Source organism: Mesoplodon densirostris, chromosome 18, assembly GCF_025265405.1.
Source record: "Mesoplodon densirostris isolate mMesDen1 chromosome 18, mMesDen1 primary haplotype, whole genome shotgun sequence".
NCBI lineage: Eukaryota > Metazoa > Chordata > Mammalia > Artiodactyla > Ziphiidae > Mesoplodon > Mesoplodon densirostris.
In genome coordinates, this window is record NC_082678.1 from 11,073,361 (window position 1) to 11,089,445 (window position 16,085).

General features: G+C 40.4%; 1 protein-coding gene across 6 annotated transcripts in view; it reads left to right on the forward strand.

Moving 5' to 3' along the window:
• TANC2 (tetratricopeptide repeat, ankyrin repeat and coiled-coil containing 2) overlaps positions 1–16,085 on the forward strand; it is a 363,149-nt gene that overhangs the window by 322,243 nt on the left and 24,821 nt on the right. For all 6 annotated transcript variants that reach the window (XM_060080807.1, XM_060080805.1, XM_060080801.1 and 3 more), the window contains 4 exons: positions 5,273–5,395; positions 5,955–6,191; positions 10,525–10,710; positions 13,113–13,206. In XM_060080807.1, the coding sequence (XP_059936790.1) occupies positions 5,273–5,395; positions 5,955–6,191; positions 10,525–10,710; positions 13,113–13,206 (640 nt within the window). The remainder of the gene's footprint in view (positions 1–5,272; positions 5,396–5,954; positions 6,192–10,524; positions 10,711–13,112; positions 13,207–16,085) is intronic.

Below are 16,085 nucleotides of genomic sequence, written 5' to 3' on the forward strand. Positions count from 1 at the left end.
ATCTTTTTATATCCCCATGGCTTATTTATTTTATAACCAGACGTTTGTACCTCTTGATCCCTTCACCTACTTTATCCTCCCCACAACCCCCTCCTCTCTGGCAACCACCAGCCTGTCATAGAGACCTACACTTAAACCATACACTCCTGTCACTGACACAGTTTTATCTTATGTTGCTGCAGACAACATGGTTGCCTGAGATAAGACTGGCTCCGTGTGTGATTCAGGCCATAAATACTCGGGTGTATAGCAAGTGGTGATGACATGACTGCAAGCTGAAGAATGTGGATTCGAACCATGGTTTTCCTGATGCTGCGCTTTTCAGGGTCCTTTAAATGCAGCGTGCTCCCTGTTGATAGACTTAAGCTTCTCTCAGACTGCCAGAATTCTCACTTGCTATCAGCTGAGGGTCATGAAAAGGCAAAGACAGACTCAATGCTTAGACTCAGCGCCACTTAGAACTGCCAATCAGCAGTGACATATAGTCCAATTCATATTTCTTTCCAATTAGTTTTAAATTTCCCTTATTTTATCTTTGTTCATGAAAAATTATATATGATGTCATTAATCACCTTAAAAATATGAGGTTGAGTGTCTGTAATTCTGGATATTTGGTATAGTTACAGAGTTGTGTAATTATTACCACTATTAGTACATTTCCATCACCTTAAAAATAATCCTTGTGTCCATTTGAAGTCACTCCCCATGAGCTTCCCCCAACCCCTGGCAACCACTAATCTACTGTCTATAAGTTTGACTTTTCTGGACATCTAGTATAAATAGAATCATACAATCCAGGTTGTCTATGTCTGGCTTCTTTCACTTAGCGTGATGTTTTTAGGGTTCATCCATGTTGTAGCGTGTATCAGTACTTGATTCCTTCTTATTGCTAAGTAATACTCCTTTTTGTTTATCTATTCGCTAGTTGCACATTTCGGTTGTTTCCACTTTTTGGCTGCTGTGAATAATGCTGCTATGAACATAGCATACAGGGTTTTTTTTCCTCTTTTTATTTTTTTAAAATAAAATTAGACATATTAAAGTGAATAACTCACTGGCATTTAGTACACTTACAATGTTAGTGTTCAGGTTTTTGTGTGGACGTGTCTTCAGTTCTCTCAAAGTAGTGAGAGGTCTGAGTCCCTCATCGGGCTCCCCAGCCTGAGTGTCCTGCACTGGGAAGATGAGTCCCCAGAGCATTTGGCTTTGAAGGCCAGTGGAGTTTACTTTTGGGAGTCCCAAAGAGCTGCAGGAATAGAGTGGCTAAATGGACTGAAAAAAAAAAAAAAAAAAAAAAAGACCTGTATATATGCTGCCTACAAGAGACTCACTTCAGATCAAAGATACACAGACTGAAAGTAAGGGGATAGAAAAAGGTATTCCATGCAAATGGAAACAAAAAGAAAGTTGGGCTGGCATTACTTATACAAAATAGACTTTAAAACAAGGACTAACAAAGAATGGTAAAGGGATCAATGATAATGATAAAGGGATCAATGATACATAATGATAAAGAAGTAAAGGGATCAATCTGACAAGAAGATGTAACAATTGTAAATATGGATGCATAGTAGCACATAAATACATAAAGCAAATTTTAACAAACATAAAGGGAGAAATTGACAGTAATAAAATAATAGTAGGGGACTTAATACCCCACTCATATCAATGGACAGATCATCCAGACAGAAAATCAACGAAGAAACACTGGGCTTAAATGACAATTATGGAATTAATAGATATGTACAGAACATTTCATCCAAAAATAGCAGAACACACACTTTCTTCAAGTGCACATGGAACATTCTCTAGAACAGAGCACATGCTGTTCCACAAACAATTCTCAATAAATTTAAGAAGATCAAATTATATCAAGCATCTTTTTTGACCACAGTGGTATGAGACTACAAATCAACTATAAGGAAAAAAACTACAAAAAACACAAACAGGTGAACTCCAAACAACACACTACTAAACAACAAGTGAGTCACTGAGGAAATCAAAGAGGAAATCAAAAAATATCTAGAGATAAATGAAAATGGAAACACAATGATCCAGAGTCTATGGGATGCGGCAAAAGCAAGTCTAAGAGATAAGTTTATAGTGATAGAAGCCTACCTCAGGAAACAGGAAAAATCTCAAACAATGTTAACCTTACACGTAAAGGAACTGGAAAAAAAAGAACAAACAAAACCCAAAGTTAGTAGAAGAAAAGAAATCTTAAAGATCAGAGCAGAAATAAATGAATAGAAAAAATAGAAAATAGAAAAGATCAATGAAACCAAGAGCTGCTTCTTTGAAAAGACAAACAAAATTGATAAATGTTTAGCCAGACTTATGAAGAAAAAGAGAGGGCCCAAATAAATAAAATCAAAAATGAAAGAGGAGAAGTTACAACAAATACCACAGAAATACAAAGGAGCATAAGAGATTACTACAAACAATTGTACACCAATAAAATGGACAACCTGAAGAAACAGATAAGTTCCTAGGAACTTACAATCTCCCAAGACTAAATAAGGAAGAAATAGAAAATATGAACAAATTGATTACCAGTAATGAAATTGAAAATTGAATCAGTAATTAAAAAAAAAAAACTCCCAACAAACAAAAGTCCAGGACCAGACAGCTTCACAGGTGAATTCTACCAAACATTTAAAGAGTTAATGCCTATCCTTCTCAAACTGTTCCAAAAACTTGAAGAGGAAGGAGCACTTCCAAACTCATTCTGTGTGGCCAGCATCACCCTGATACCAAAACCAGACAAAGACACTGCAAAGAAAGAAAATGACAGTCCCAGATCACTGATAAAATAGATAGAAAAGTTCTCAACGAAATATTAGTAACCCGAATTCAATAATACGTAAAAAGGATCATACACCATGATCAAGTGGGATTTATCCCAGGGATGCAAGGATGGTTCAATATCTGCAAATCAATCAACATCTTACACCACATTAACAAAATGAAGGATAAAAATCATGATTTTCTCAGTAGATGCAGAAAAAGCTTTTGCCCAAATTCAACATCAATTTATAATAAAAAGTCTCAACAGAGTATACAGAGGGAACATACTTCAACATAATAAAAGTCATATATGGCAAATCCATAGCCAACATCATCCTCAATGATGAAAAGCTGAAAGCGTTTCCTCTAAGATCAGGAACAAGACAAGGATACCCACTCTCACCACTTTTATTCAACATAGATTGGAAGTCCTAGCCACAACAATCAGACAAGGAAAAGAAATAAAAGGCATCCAAATTGGAAAGGAAGATGTAAAATTGTCACTGTTTGCAGATTACATGATACTATATATAGAAAATCCCAAAGATACTACCAAAAACTGTTGGAACTAATCAGTTAATTCAGTAAAGTTGCAGGACACAAAATTAATAAACAGATACCTGTTGTGTTTCTATACACTAATAACAAACTTTTGGAAAGAGAACTTAAGAAAACAGTCCCATTTACAATTGCATCAAAAAAAATAAAATACCTAGGAATATATCTAACTAAAGCAGTAAAACACTTGTACCCAGAAAACTATAAGACATTGATGAAAGAAATCGAAAACTACACAAACAAATGGAAAGATATACCATACTCATGGATTGGAAGAATTAATATTGTTAAAATGACCATACTACCCAAGGCAATCTACAGATTCAGTGCAATCTCTGTCAAAACATGAAAGGCATTTTTCACAGAACTAGAACAAATAATTCTAAAATTTGTGTGGAAATGCAAAAGACCCTGAATAGCAAAAGCAATCTTGAGAAAGAACAAAGCTGGAGGTATCATGCTCCCTGTTTTCAAACTATACTACAAAGCTACAGTAATCAAAACAGTATGGTACTGGCACAAAAACAGACACATAGATCAATGGAACAGAACAGAGAACCCAAAAATGAACCTACACTTATATGGTCAATTAATCCATGACAAAAGAGGCAAGAATATACAATGGGGAAAAGACAGCCTCTTCAATAAATGGTATTGGGAAAACTGGACAGTTACACACAAAAGAATCAAACTGGACTACTTTCTCACAAAGCAAACAGAACAGATTAAGTTTTTTAAAAGAATACCTCCTCAGATCTACTTTGTGGTTCCCAAACTTCATTGTTAATATCTTGCGGCCCTCAGGATTTCCTGCTTTAACTCACTTGACCCAGATATTGGCAGAATAGTAAGAAGATTGCTGGGAATTCCCTGGCGGTCCAGTGGTTAGGACTGCGCACTTCCACTGCAGGGGGCCCAGGTTCAATCCCTGGTCAGGGAGCAAAGATCCTGCAAGCCACGCTGCACAGCCTTAAGAAAGAAGAAGAAGAAGATTGCCAGAGAATCTTGCCATCACAGCAGGAGATTTTAAAAAACAATTTATTCTAACTTCCTTTTGGAGAAGTCCAAGTAAAAGGGGCAAACATTAGTACATACAGTGGGACTTAGGCCAGTCATACTAGAGAAAATTTGTTGCTGATGGCAATCAAACCTATGTTGTTTCCCTGAGGATGAACAGATGTGATTATTTTAGGCTATGTTAGGGTAAGCAATGCTAGCTACTATAACAAACCTGAAAAATCTCAGTGACTTAACAAAGGCTTATTTTTCACTTTCGTTGCAGTCCAGTACAGATCATTGGGCAGGCTTCTTCCACATAGTAGTTCCAAAATCCCCTAGGGCCTCAGGATCCTCCACTGGATCATCTGGCCTGAAATCAAAAGGAACAATAGAAAGTGTGGAGAAACACAGGGGGAATTTGGGGCCAAGGCTGGACATGACATATTACTTCTGCCCACATTTTATTAGCCAGAAGTCAGTCCCATGGCCCACATAACTGTAAAGGAGGCTGGGAGATACAGTTTTCACAAATGCCCAGGACAAAAATGAGATGGAGATCAGTGATCACACTGCTTTATCTCTGTTACCATGTATACTTTACTAACTTGAATTTAAGAGATTGATTCAAGAAGGCTAATAGAAAAGATCTGGGGGGTGGGGGGATTATATCCAGATATAGCAGAAAAGAGAGGTATTAAGTAGATTTGTTTCCGCAGACTGCCAAGGTAGAGGCAGTTTAAGTTAGCCTGTTCCTACAGGACTAGTCTTCGTCTGCATCAGTGGATTGGCTTTGTTATGCCTGGGTATTGTTTGAGCAAGACTCTATTCTCATTTGTTAGTACCACAAACCTAGAGGCTCCTAACTTAACTACTGATGGTACTTTTTAGCTGGGCTAATGATTTAATTGTCTCTATATTTCTTTTTCAGGGTTTGAGTAAAAAAGTTGGAGTATCATCCTCCATCCTCCAAGGTCTCTGGATCTCCTATAGCACAGAGGGTCTTTCCATGGCATTGGCATCTTTACGAAATCTCTATACTCCAAATATAAAGGTAAGTGATAAATTACAGTCAGATTAAAGAATTAACTATGAAAACCTAAAACTAGGAGGACATTTAAGTAGCTATTTAATCGATCTCTGACTTGCCTTAGACTGTCTCCTGTTAATTAACCTTTTACTGATAATTTGATATATTTTACATTTTGTTCTGTGAGTTGAAGACCAAACCTGTTGACCTTGCACCTTGTATAAGATGACTCTGATTTGTAGAATAAGTCCTGCTGCTTCTAGGGAGCACATCATTCTTGGACCACCTTTGTTTTGATAGGGGTTTCTCTGACTGACAGCTCACTTAGTGGAGACTCTGACGGCACTACGGTATGGGTGGTGTTGACTCTAGTTACTGAGCGGTTTATATAAAGGAGATATTTCACATCCCTTTCCAAAGGCAAGGTATTGAAAAAGGAACAAATGAAGATTTTAAAATAAAGCCGTTACTAAATGCTTCTGGGCACTTATTGTGGGGTCCCAGAGGACTTAATAAAAGATGACTAATAGGATATAACTGATGTTTATGTGAGTATTATTTCTGTTTATTCACTTATTTCTAGGTCAGCCGACTGCTGATTTTGGGAGGTGCCAACATTAATTACCGGACAGAGGTTTTAAATAATGCTCCAATTCTATGCGTCCAGTGTCATCTTGGTTACACAGAAATGGTGGCCCTACTGTTGGAGTTTGGGGCCAATGTGGATGCCTCCTCAGAAAGCGGCCTGACTCCTCTGGGCTATGCTGCAGCCGCAGGCTTCCTAAGCATTGTCGTGTTGCTGTGCAAGAAACGGGCCAAGGTAGTGGCTGTCCGGCTCTGCTGCCTTTTCTTCCTCCCTTTTCTTTCTTCCTGCTATAGACTCTTCCTTGTCTCCTGTGTTACGTCCTGAGTGTAGGTAGAATACATCGGATCCTGTTAGGGAGCAGATCAAAGTGAGAACTAGCTCTGATTACATCCTACTGTTGCCCACTTGCCATGGCCAGTTCCATGCTGAATTTGCACACAGTTCTAAAACTTTTGAAAGGCACTTAGGAAACTGCATTTATCAGCAGCCACAAAATGTCCCTAACAACCAAGAAATTCTCTCCTGAGCTCAGAGTAAGGAAAGAGAAGTGGGGGAGCAAGGAGATGGCACTGTGAAGTCTGAACTGAATGGTGCCTCTAGACTCTAAGCCTTTCATGTTAGAGTCTTGAAGACACCCCTGAAGAGGTATGGGGAGAAGATGATTCTCTCTGACCAGAGGAACTCAGAAGTGTTTCTGTTAGTGTATTTTAATTCTCTCAAAACATTTCTCAAAAATATATTTGCTTTATAGTATCTCAAAGGCCACTGATATAACTCAATTTCAAAATATTGGTGAAAAGAAAAATGCTGGTCTCAAAAATGTAGGCCTCTGGGGGACATTGTAGCCCAATGGTATTGTGTTTCCATCCTGAAAACAAACTGAGGATTTTGGTGGTTTTGCAGTGAAATATAAGTAATATGTATGACCTTGTTCTGAGGTGTCCAGTGTCCGTACCAGGGAAGAACTGTGTCTCCTGAGACTCCTTTGGGAGCTGGGACCTGGGAACCTCAGTGAAATCTCAGAGCTGTAGATGTTAACTGTGACACAGGAATGGTCCACCTGCAATGTCCTAGTCATTTGAATGAACACCTCTAGAAACAGAGTGATAACTGGGCCTTATTATTACTGCTGTGAATTCATATTCTAATCTCAGCTGGGTCTTTCCTGTTGCTCAGATATCATTTTATTCATCTCTTATTTTCCCCAGAGCAGATAAATAAATCATTTGTGATCTTTTCAAGACCCTTTCAAACCTCTTTTGCCCTCCTACGACTACCACGATTGAGCTTATCTCACTGTGCCTCGCTCTCAAAGCTCTATTAACCCTTAGGTACACTCACCTTTACTTCTGCCTGAGAGAAGGAAGTGTTTACCTTCCTTTCCAGAATGCTTGCCTCCACTATATATATTTTGTTTTTCTTTTTTTTTTCTCGGCAATGCCGCACGGCTGGCAGGATCTTAGTTCCTGACCAAGGATGGAACCCATGCCCCCTGCAGTGGAAGTGCGGAGTCCTAACCACTGGACTGCCAGGGAATTCCCCACCTATATTTTTTAATCTCAGTATGTTGCTCTTTCTCTCACATCATTTCATTCTTTTTCTAAATTCACGCTACCTTTCTTCTCAGTTCCTACAACCTATGAATGTGTTATCTAACCCAAAAGAGAAACTCCCCTCTCTCTCCTAACCAGAGGCCACCATCCCATCTCTTCCCACCCATGTTCACCAAGCCTGTCCTAAGAGTCCTCTCTACTTGCTACCACTGCTTCCTTACTACTCCTTAACCACTTGTGGTCTGGCTTCCATGACAGAAAGAGGAGGCAAGTCAGTAAAATCATAAACTTTGGCTTCAAGCACGACCTGGTCAAGGCCTGCATTCACACTTGCTTTCTCTGAGGGCTTGGACGAGTCATTTGACCTCTCTCAGCCTCACTTGTTTAACCTAGAAACAGGATTAAGAGGGGTATTGTGACAATTAAAAGTAATCGAGCCTTTTTAAAAAGAGATGAAGTCTCTTTTAGTCTCATGCAGTGCCTAATAAATAATATCCTTTAAAAAAAAAACCCAACCTCTTGGCATTCAACTGAAGCTGCTCTCAAAAGTAACAACTGCCAATCGCCAAATAAAGTAACTACTTCTCATTTCTCACCCCTCTAAACCACTTAAGTATTTAGCCAGTTATTTTGTTGCATAACTGAGTTGAATGTTCTTCAATTACAGTTGGTCTGATATTTTCTCTTCATTAGATTGAGTTTGTATGTTTTCAGCAAGCACACCACAGACATGGTGCCCTGCCCTTATTCATGCAGCACTGCAGGAGGTGCGTGATGTTGAGATCTCGTTACAGGGGATGTTAACCTCTATCACTTGGATAAAGTGGTATCTTCCAGGTTTCTCAACCTCAAGTTACTGTTTCTCCCATTTGGAATTAAGAAGTATCTTTTAGGGAGATGCTTTCAGACTAGGCAGATACCTTGTATCTTTTTTTTGTCCACTAATTTAGGATCCATCCATTGATGGGTCCATTCTTGCTGCAGTAATTATTGCTATGATATTTGCATTATAGTGATTTTCTATTTCCCTCTTCCTTCTACATTAATTAATTGGAATTCTACTGTAAGGAAGAGCTGTCCCTTCTCCTCAATGTATTCATTTATTCATTTACTTATAGCGCTACGGGTTCCTGGATATTTACTTTATTCTATGATCTATAACTCATTGCCGGTGTCTTCTTTTTTTGCTCAAATTGCCCCAGATTTGGCCATTGGGAGCTTCTTCACGTTGGTTCCTGTGTCCTTTCAAGCGCCCCCCGACACACACACATTATTTCATGAGTGCTTCTGTACTTTCTGGCACCACAAGATGTTCCAAACTCATCTTTTGCTATTACTGTCCCAGCCCTGGAATCAACCATTTCCCCAAGAAGCCAAGGGTTCTTTTAATTCATTCCTTTAGTTTTAAAAAAAATACAGTTCTGAACATGAAAATTCTCAATGACTCTCCATTACTTATTAAAATTCAGACCACTAGCCTGACATTCAAATATCCATGCTCTTGTCCCAAAAGACACTCTCAACTTTGTAGTTTGAACTCCCCCTTAATGTATTCTACCCTTCAAAAACTAGAATTAATCATTTCCTATCCCAGCCAGTTGAGATAGCCCTTTTCTTAGTCCATTTGGGCTGCTGTAATAAAATACCATAGACTGAGTATCTTATAAACATTTCCTTCTTACAGTTCTGGAAGCTAAGTCCCCACAGCATGGTGCCAGCAGATTCGGTGTCTGGTGAGAGCTTCCTGGTTTACAGACAGTGCCTTCTCGCTGTGTCGTCACACGGTGGAAAGGGGCAAGCAAGCTCTCTGGAGCCTCTGTATAAGGATACTAATCCCATTCATGAGGGCAGACCCAATCACTTTCCAAAGGCACCACCTCCTAATGACCTCAGGGGTTAGAATTCCAGCGAATAATGGTGGGAGAACACAAACATTCAGACCATTGCACCTTTCCCTCTCAATCTGTTCCTGCTTCTGGCTGGAAATTCTCTGAAATTTTATTGCACTTTTGCTTTCCTTCTGGCATTTATTATATTACACCTTTGTTGGACAAGTTTTTGTTGTATTGGTTGCATCGCCCCTATCTTGTTCAAAATGTTGAGAGTAGAATCTATATTTTACTCTCTTATTTACCTTTTTATCCTATCGTGTACCTTGTACATGGTAGGCATTCAGTAAACATTTGTTATATGGATGGCCGGGTGGAACTAAAGCTGGAGAGAACCAGATACAGAACTTAGGCTTCAAGTGCTCTAACTACCACTGGAAAATAACCTGCCCACCTGCCAGAAAAGGCTGTTCATCTGTTGAGACTTGTAGCTGGGGACCTTCTGGTAGATTGACCTTAGTCAGCCTTCTCTTTCAGCCTAAACTTGTAACCAGCACTGCAACTGTAAAAACTGCTGTTGGAACATAGTCTAGCATTAAGTTCCAAGTACCTCTAGCCATTTTGGCCAGATGGTTGAGATTCTGCCCGCCCACTGGAAGAGAGCAGTGGCCTTTGCCAAAGCATAGTGGTCAAATGTGTGATTCATGATATGAGATGTTTTGCTTCTTTGGAAGACCAAAAAATTTGAGCTTCAAAATTTTTTTCTTTCATGATTTCAAAGACAGTTTTTTGTGCCAACGCAGCTTATAAGTCTTTCAAATTTGGGTCTATTTGAGGACAAGGGAGAGTGTACCTCAGGAAAACAAAGCTGGAGCTGGGAGTTTTGGTGTTTAGTTTTGGGGTTGGTTTTTGTTTGTTTGTTTGTTTGTTTGTTTCTTTTGATGTGAAAACAAAAGCCTGACGTTATGCAAAGAGGTTCTCCCCAGAGGGGCATCTACCAGAGTTGTAGCTCAGTGAAGATCTAGCCTGAGTAGGAGAGTATCTTCTAAATTTTCTCAGGGATTGGTCCAAGGAATAGGAGAGGATGAATCTTAGTAGTCCAGACCTGTGCCGTGGGCTGATGTGACTAGATTGGGAATACAGCCACAGTCTCTTTCACATAGGTTTCTCTGTCCCCTCCCATAGGTGGATCACTTGGATAAGAATGGGCAGTGTGCCTTGGTCCATGCTGCACTCCGAGGTCATCTGGAGGTTGTCAAGTTTTTGATTCAGTGTGACTGGACAATGGCAGGCCAGCAGCAAGGGGTGTTTAAGAAGAGCCACGCCATCCAGCAGGCCCTCATCGCTGCAGCTAGCATGGGTTATACTGAGGTAAGAAAGCAGCAGATAAGGTTTGGGGGGTTTTTTCAAGCTATGTATTGAAGGACCTAGGAAACCAGGAAAAAGGGGTTGCATTAGTATAAAATTGCCAGCCTAGGGCTTCCCTGGTGGCGCAGTGGTTAAGAATCCACCTGCCAATGCAGGGGACACGGGTTCGAGCCCTGGTCCAGGAAGACTCCACATACCGCGGAGCAACTAAGCCCGTGCACCACAGCTACCGAGCCTGCGCTCTAGAGCCCGCGAGCCACAACTGCTGAGCCCGCATGCTGCAACTACTGAAGCCCACGCACCTGGAGCCTGTGCTCTGCAACAAGAGAAGCCACCACAATGAGAAGCCTGCACACCACAACGAAGAGAAGCCCCCGCTCGCTGCAACTAGAGAAAGCCTGCACACAGCAACAAAGACCCAACGCAGCCAAAAATAAATTTAAAAAAAATTTGTTAGCCTAATTAATGTGAATTAGGTTTTTGGTCATTGATCTGAGGAGTAGGGAGATTCCCGGGTACCTAGAATTATGTTGGAAAGGACCTTGGGCATTATCTAATCTGATTCCTCCCCATCTTTCCACCCCTATTTAACAGACAATGACACTAGGCTCAGGGGGATTATTTTTTGACCTGTGTTCACATGGGTAGGCAGAGTGGAATGGAAAGGGCACAACAGTTGGAATCTCAGAAGGACCAGGGTTGAGGCCCAGCTTTCCTACTCATCAGCTCTGGACCTTGGGCAATTTACCTAATCTCTTAGAACCTTAGTTTCCGACCAGTAAAGCGAGGCTAATAAATTCTTTTTTACAAGGTTGATAGGAGATGTAAACTGTTAAACACTGTGCAGATGGTATTTTTGCTAATTTATTTATTAATGAAAGTAATAATACAGTGGCAAAATATGTGGAATTGGTAGTGTTCTAGGAAATGTGTAACAGCCAGCTCTAGGGATGGGAGTGGAGTGGAGCAGAAGTGTGTGTGTGTGTGTGTGTGTGTGTGAGTGTGTGTGTATACATACAGACTTAAATTTATTATAAATTTTACTGATATTAAAAAAAATGTTGGGCTTCCCTGGTGACGCAGTGGTTGAGAGTCCGCCTGCCAATGCAGGGGACACGGGTTCACGGGTTCGTGCCCCGGTCCGGGAAGATCCCACATGCCGCGGAGCGGCTGGGCCCGTGAGCCATGGCCGCTGAGCCTGTGCGTCCAGAGCCTGTGCTCCGCAACTGGAGAGGCCACAGCAGTGAGAGGCCCGCGAACTGCAAAAAAAAAAAAAAAAAAAAAAAATGTTGCAGACAGTTTACAAATAATAATGAATTGTGTAATACTCTTAATTGAATGGTTTTGTTGATTTTTGCTAAATGTATATCCGTACCCAGCCTGTGGTTACAACTCAACCATGATTTGATAAATGAAATTGCACCCCTATTTGCTCTTTTCCCAATAATTTTGTCATTAAATCTGATGTGCAATCTACTGTTAAACTACTTCTCACCCTCATACAAATTATATTCATTAACCTGGAACCTCTTTTAGCTTTAGCACTAAATCAAATCCTCATTTACAAAGTTTGCCAATTTCCAGGGTATAAGTACCCCCACCATGGCTGATTTCAAGCTGCCAATTAAGAAGTTATAACATTTGATATTTTAACCTTTTTTAATATAATATCTTTAATTGTTATTTAATTTTTAATAAACATCTTTGTTTACTGACTGGCTTGCAAAATTCCGAAAATTTAACAGTCCGGTTTCGTGGGCCAGTACCAGTTGGCTCGCCACTGCTTGAGATGCTTCAGTGACACAGCTACCCCGTCAGCTGACCTGACGTATCACCAAGGGAATATTAAGTAAATTCGGAATTTTTATTACCTATAGAAGGTTTTTTAGCTCTCTCTACAGTGAAATTCCTGGAAACAGAGCTGTCACTTTCCTTTGTTGTTAGCAGCCATTCTCCTTTTATTATCCCCAGACAGTCCTTGTAATTCCAAGAGTAAAAAAGATAATAGCTCCGCTCTGAAAAACTACAGGCCCTCAGTTTTCTCCATATTTATATTCTGGGTTTTGTTTATTGATTTTTTTTCCTGTTTATTTCTTGGTAGCATTTTTATTAGGAGGACGAGGGTTTGCTTTTTTAACTCAAATGTGATAAATATGTGATTTTTAAAAGTCACATGCTATGTAAGTTAATTGTGTTCAAGGGAAACATGTAAACTGTACCTGGTAGAACAAATGCTCGTCATGGCAGCTTTGGGTTTTTATGCGAGGACAGTCAGTTCTGATTCCTTTTGTGTGCAAGAGAGAGTGTGACCCTGGGGTATCCGGGTATCTTCCAAACCTCACAGGCTAGTGTCGGTAGTATAGTTTTCCACCTGACCTTTGAGCTGACACAACTTCTTGTTTCAGATTGTCTCCTACCTACTTGATCTTCCAGAAAAAGATGAGGAGGAGGTGGAGCGAGCACAGATCAACAGCTTTGACAGTCTCTGGGGAGAGACAGGTACCTCTTGTGGACATCTCTCTCTTCTCTGTGAATGTGTCATGTCTGTGTGGAGATATTCTCTGCATCTCACACCCTGATTTTTTTCTCTGCCAGACCAAAGGTGGCAGTCTCTGTCTTATGGCTATTGTGTTGGAGACTGATTCAGCCAAAGTAAAAAGTCACACCATTTCCTTCTGTCAATCCTCTTTCCCTTGGGATGCTCCATGCCATTAGCCCCAGCGTCTTCTTTCAGACAAAACCCTCCCCCGCTCTTGTTTCCAAATATTTTAAAAGACTGAAAGTTTCCTTACAATGTGCCAAACCATAGCAGAAAATAGTTGTGAACTTTTTTTCCCTGTGATCCTTATAGCAGTTAGGCATAAACATTTCTCCTGTAGCTATAAACCAAGAAGTTAAATTTTTATCGACACCTCTGGCTTACTGAACCAAGTGTTATCATGGTGGAGTGGTCCTGACGTGGTTAAACTGATACGTCATGAGTACAGTTGCTATCAGGATGCAAAATGAAGGGCCCCCCTGTAGGGCACAGCCCTGCGCAGTGTCTCACGATCTGTAGCAGAGCCATTTCTATATTGCTTGGTACTTACTCCACAAACAGATAGCAAAGCCATTTCTATATTGCTTGGTACTTACTCCACAAACAGAAGCCTCTTCCTTGTGGCCTTTGCAGGAAGTGATTGTTGTCTTTCCCCCAAGTCTAAACTGGAACATCTGGAAAAACATTAGTAACCTTTTATGTGTTTGTGAAACCAGGGCAGTAAAAACTGTAGAGTCACCACAGATATGTGTCGTGTTTGCCAGGATAAGTAGACCAACATTGAGATGGCCGATTTTAGGGAGAATATTTTACTAAACAAGAAGGGGATATGCTTTGGTTGGGGTCAGAATGTTATTAAAAATGAGAAGATGCTTGAATTCACTTAAAATGTATAATTACCGGGCCTCCCTGGTGGCGCAGTGGTTGAGAGTCCGCCTGCCGATGCAGGGGATACGGGTTCGTGCCCCGGTCTGGGAGGATCCCATATGCCGCGGAGCGGCTGGGCCCGTGAGCCATGGCCGCTGGGCCTGCGCGTCCGGAGCCTGTGCTCCGCAACGGGAGAGGCCACAACAGTGAGAGGCCCGCATACCGCAAAAAGGAAAAAAAAAAAAAAAAAAAATGTATAATTACCTATTGAACTGTGATGTTTCCACACATGGCAGTAATCTTATATAGGTTTCATGGCTTCTTTAACATCGTGTAGAATGGTCCAGAGCTCAGGAATTTGCTTCTCAAACAATCGCTCCCTCTGTCAGAGCCAAAGGGAGCAGATGCCGGGCAGCTGCAGCTTAAGAGCCCATGACAGATTAAAGGAAAATGTGCAGCTGGCAACAGCTGCTGTCTCTGGGGCCCCACCCTGAGGGAAGCCAGAGGACAGACCGAGGGGAAGGGGCTGGCCCGGACGCCAGCAGTTGTGGAGTGTGCATCCTGAGACGTGGAGCTGCAGGAGAGACATGATGGTTTACAGCCCATCAGCAAAGCCTCCCTGGCACAGCCCCACCGTCCCTCCCAGAGTCTCCTGTTGCCAGGCCACACACGTGCAACCCTAACCCTAACTGGGGAGCGCAACAAAAAGTAGTGGCCCGATGGCGATAGTGGACAGAAATTACAAGACTAACAATCATAGTGATGAATATCACACACATCCTAGTGCTGTCCTTGAAAGAATTCCTTAAAAATGTTCAAGAAGGGTGTGAACTAAGTGGAAGACTTATTTTTATTGATATGAATTTCTTATTAGAATAAAACGTAACAGCCTCAGGACTTTTAAAAGATTTCCTGCTTTAAAGTGTGCAATAAAGTTTGTTACATTAATTTTCTTACATACATACCGTATCTCGAGATTGTAAAAAAAAAATCAAATTTTCATGTCAGTTTGCTTGTAGTCAGGATTGTGTTGTGTTTAATTTTATATGAACTAATTTCAGCATTATGAACATAAGACGTTATTTAAATGAGTTAGAATGAAATACATTTGTAATATAATTTATAGAGGTATAAAAAGTTATTTGACTTCAGAAAAATTTCTTGGAAATAATGTCTTTGCTATGTTAAAAAATGTCCCTACAACTCACCACTAGTGTAGAGTAGACTCTGAGTTGCTTTTCTGTCTATAGTGATGGATTTACCAAGTACACATGTTTCTTTTTAACTTACAGCACATAATCATTTAAAATTTATAATGACTCATTGAATTGTGATGTTTCCTCCAATGGCAAAATCTTATACAGGTTTCCCTTGCATAGAGAACGAAGGTCTGTGACCTGCAGCCAGCTGGTTAGCATCTCATATCTGCAACCCTGGCCTAAACAACCCAATTTTTACTTAAGGAAAATATGATGGTAATGATGTTTCCAACAATTTGTATCATTTACGGTATTAAATCCAAAACACCAGTAACTATAAGAAACTATATAAACCATTATTTTATGTGCCATTCCAAAAAAAAAAACCAGAAAGAAAAACCCTCTGCCTATAAAACCGACACAGTTCTTTATTATCACATCGATTGTAAGATGCAACCTGACTTTGATATATTAAAAATGCGGAAGGAAGACAGTACATCTTAGAATCAATGAAATATATCTTAGCATATAGTGAAATATTTATTGAGATGTAATTTTTACGTATCAGATTTTCTAAAAGTAGGTCACTGCAATATCCTGGTTGTCTTCGTCCTCCTTTTATGGCGTTTTTGTCCTTCCAAAGAACACCTTCCTACATCGAGCTTTCACCATCTGGCTGACCCCCTCCCTCCTGCAGGGTTTTCACAGATTTCTTATGGAACACAGAAATCTGTGTTCCAACACAGAAGAAAGGCAATTAAGATGACAAGATT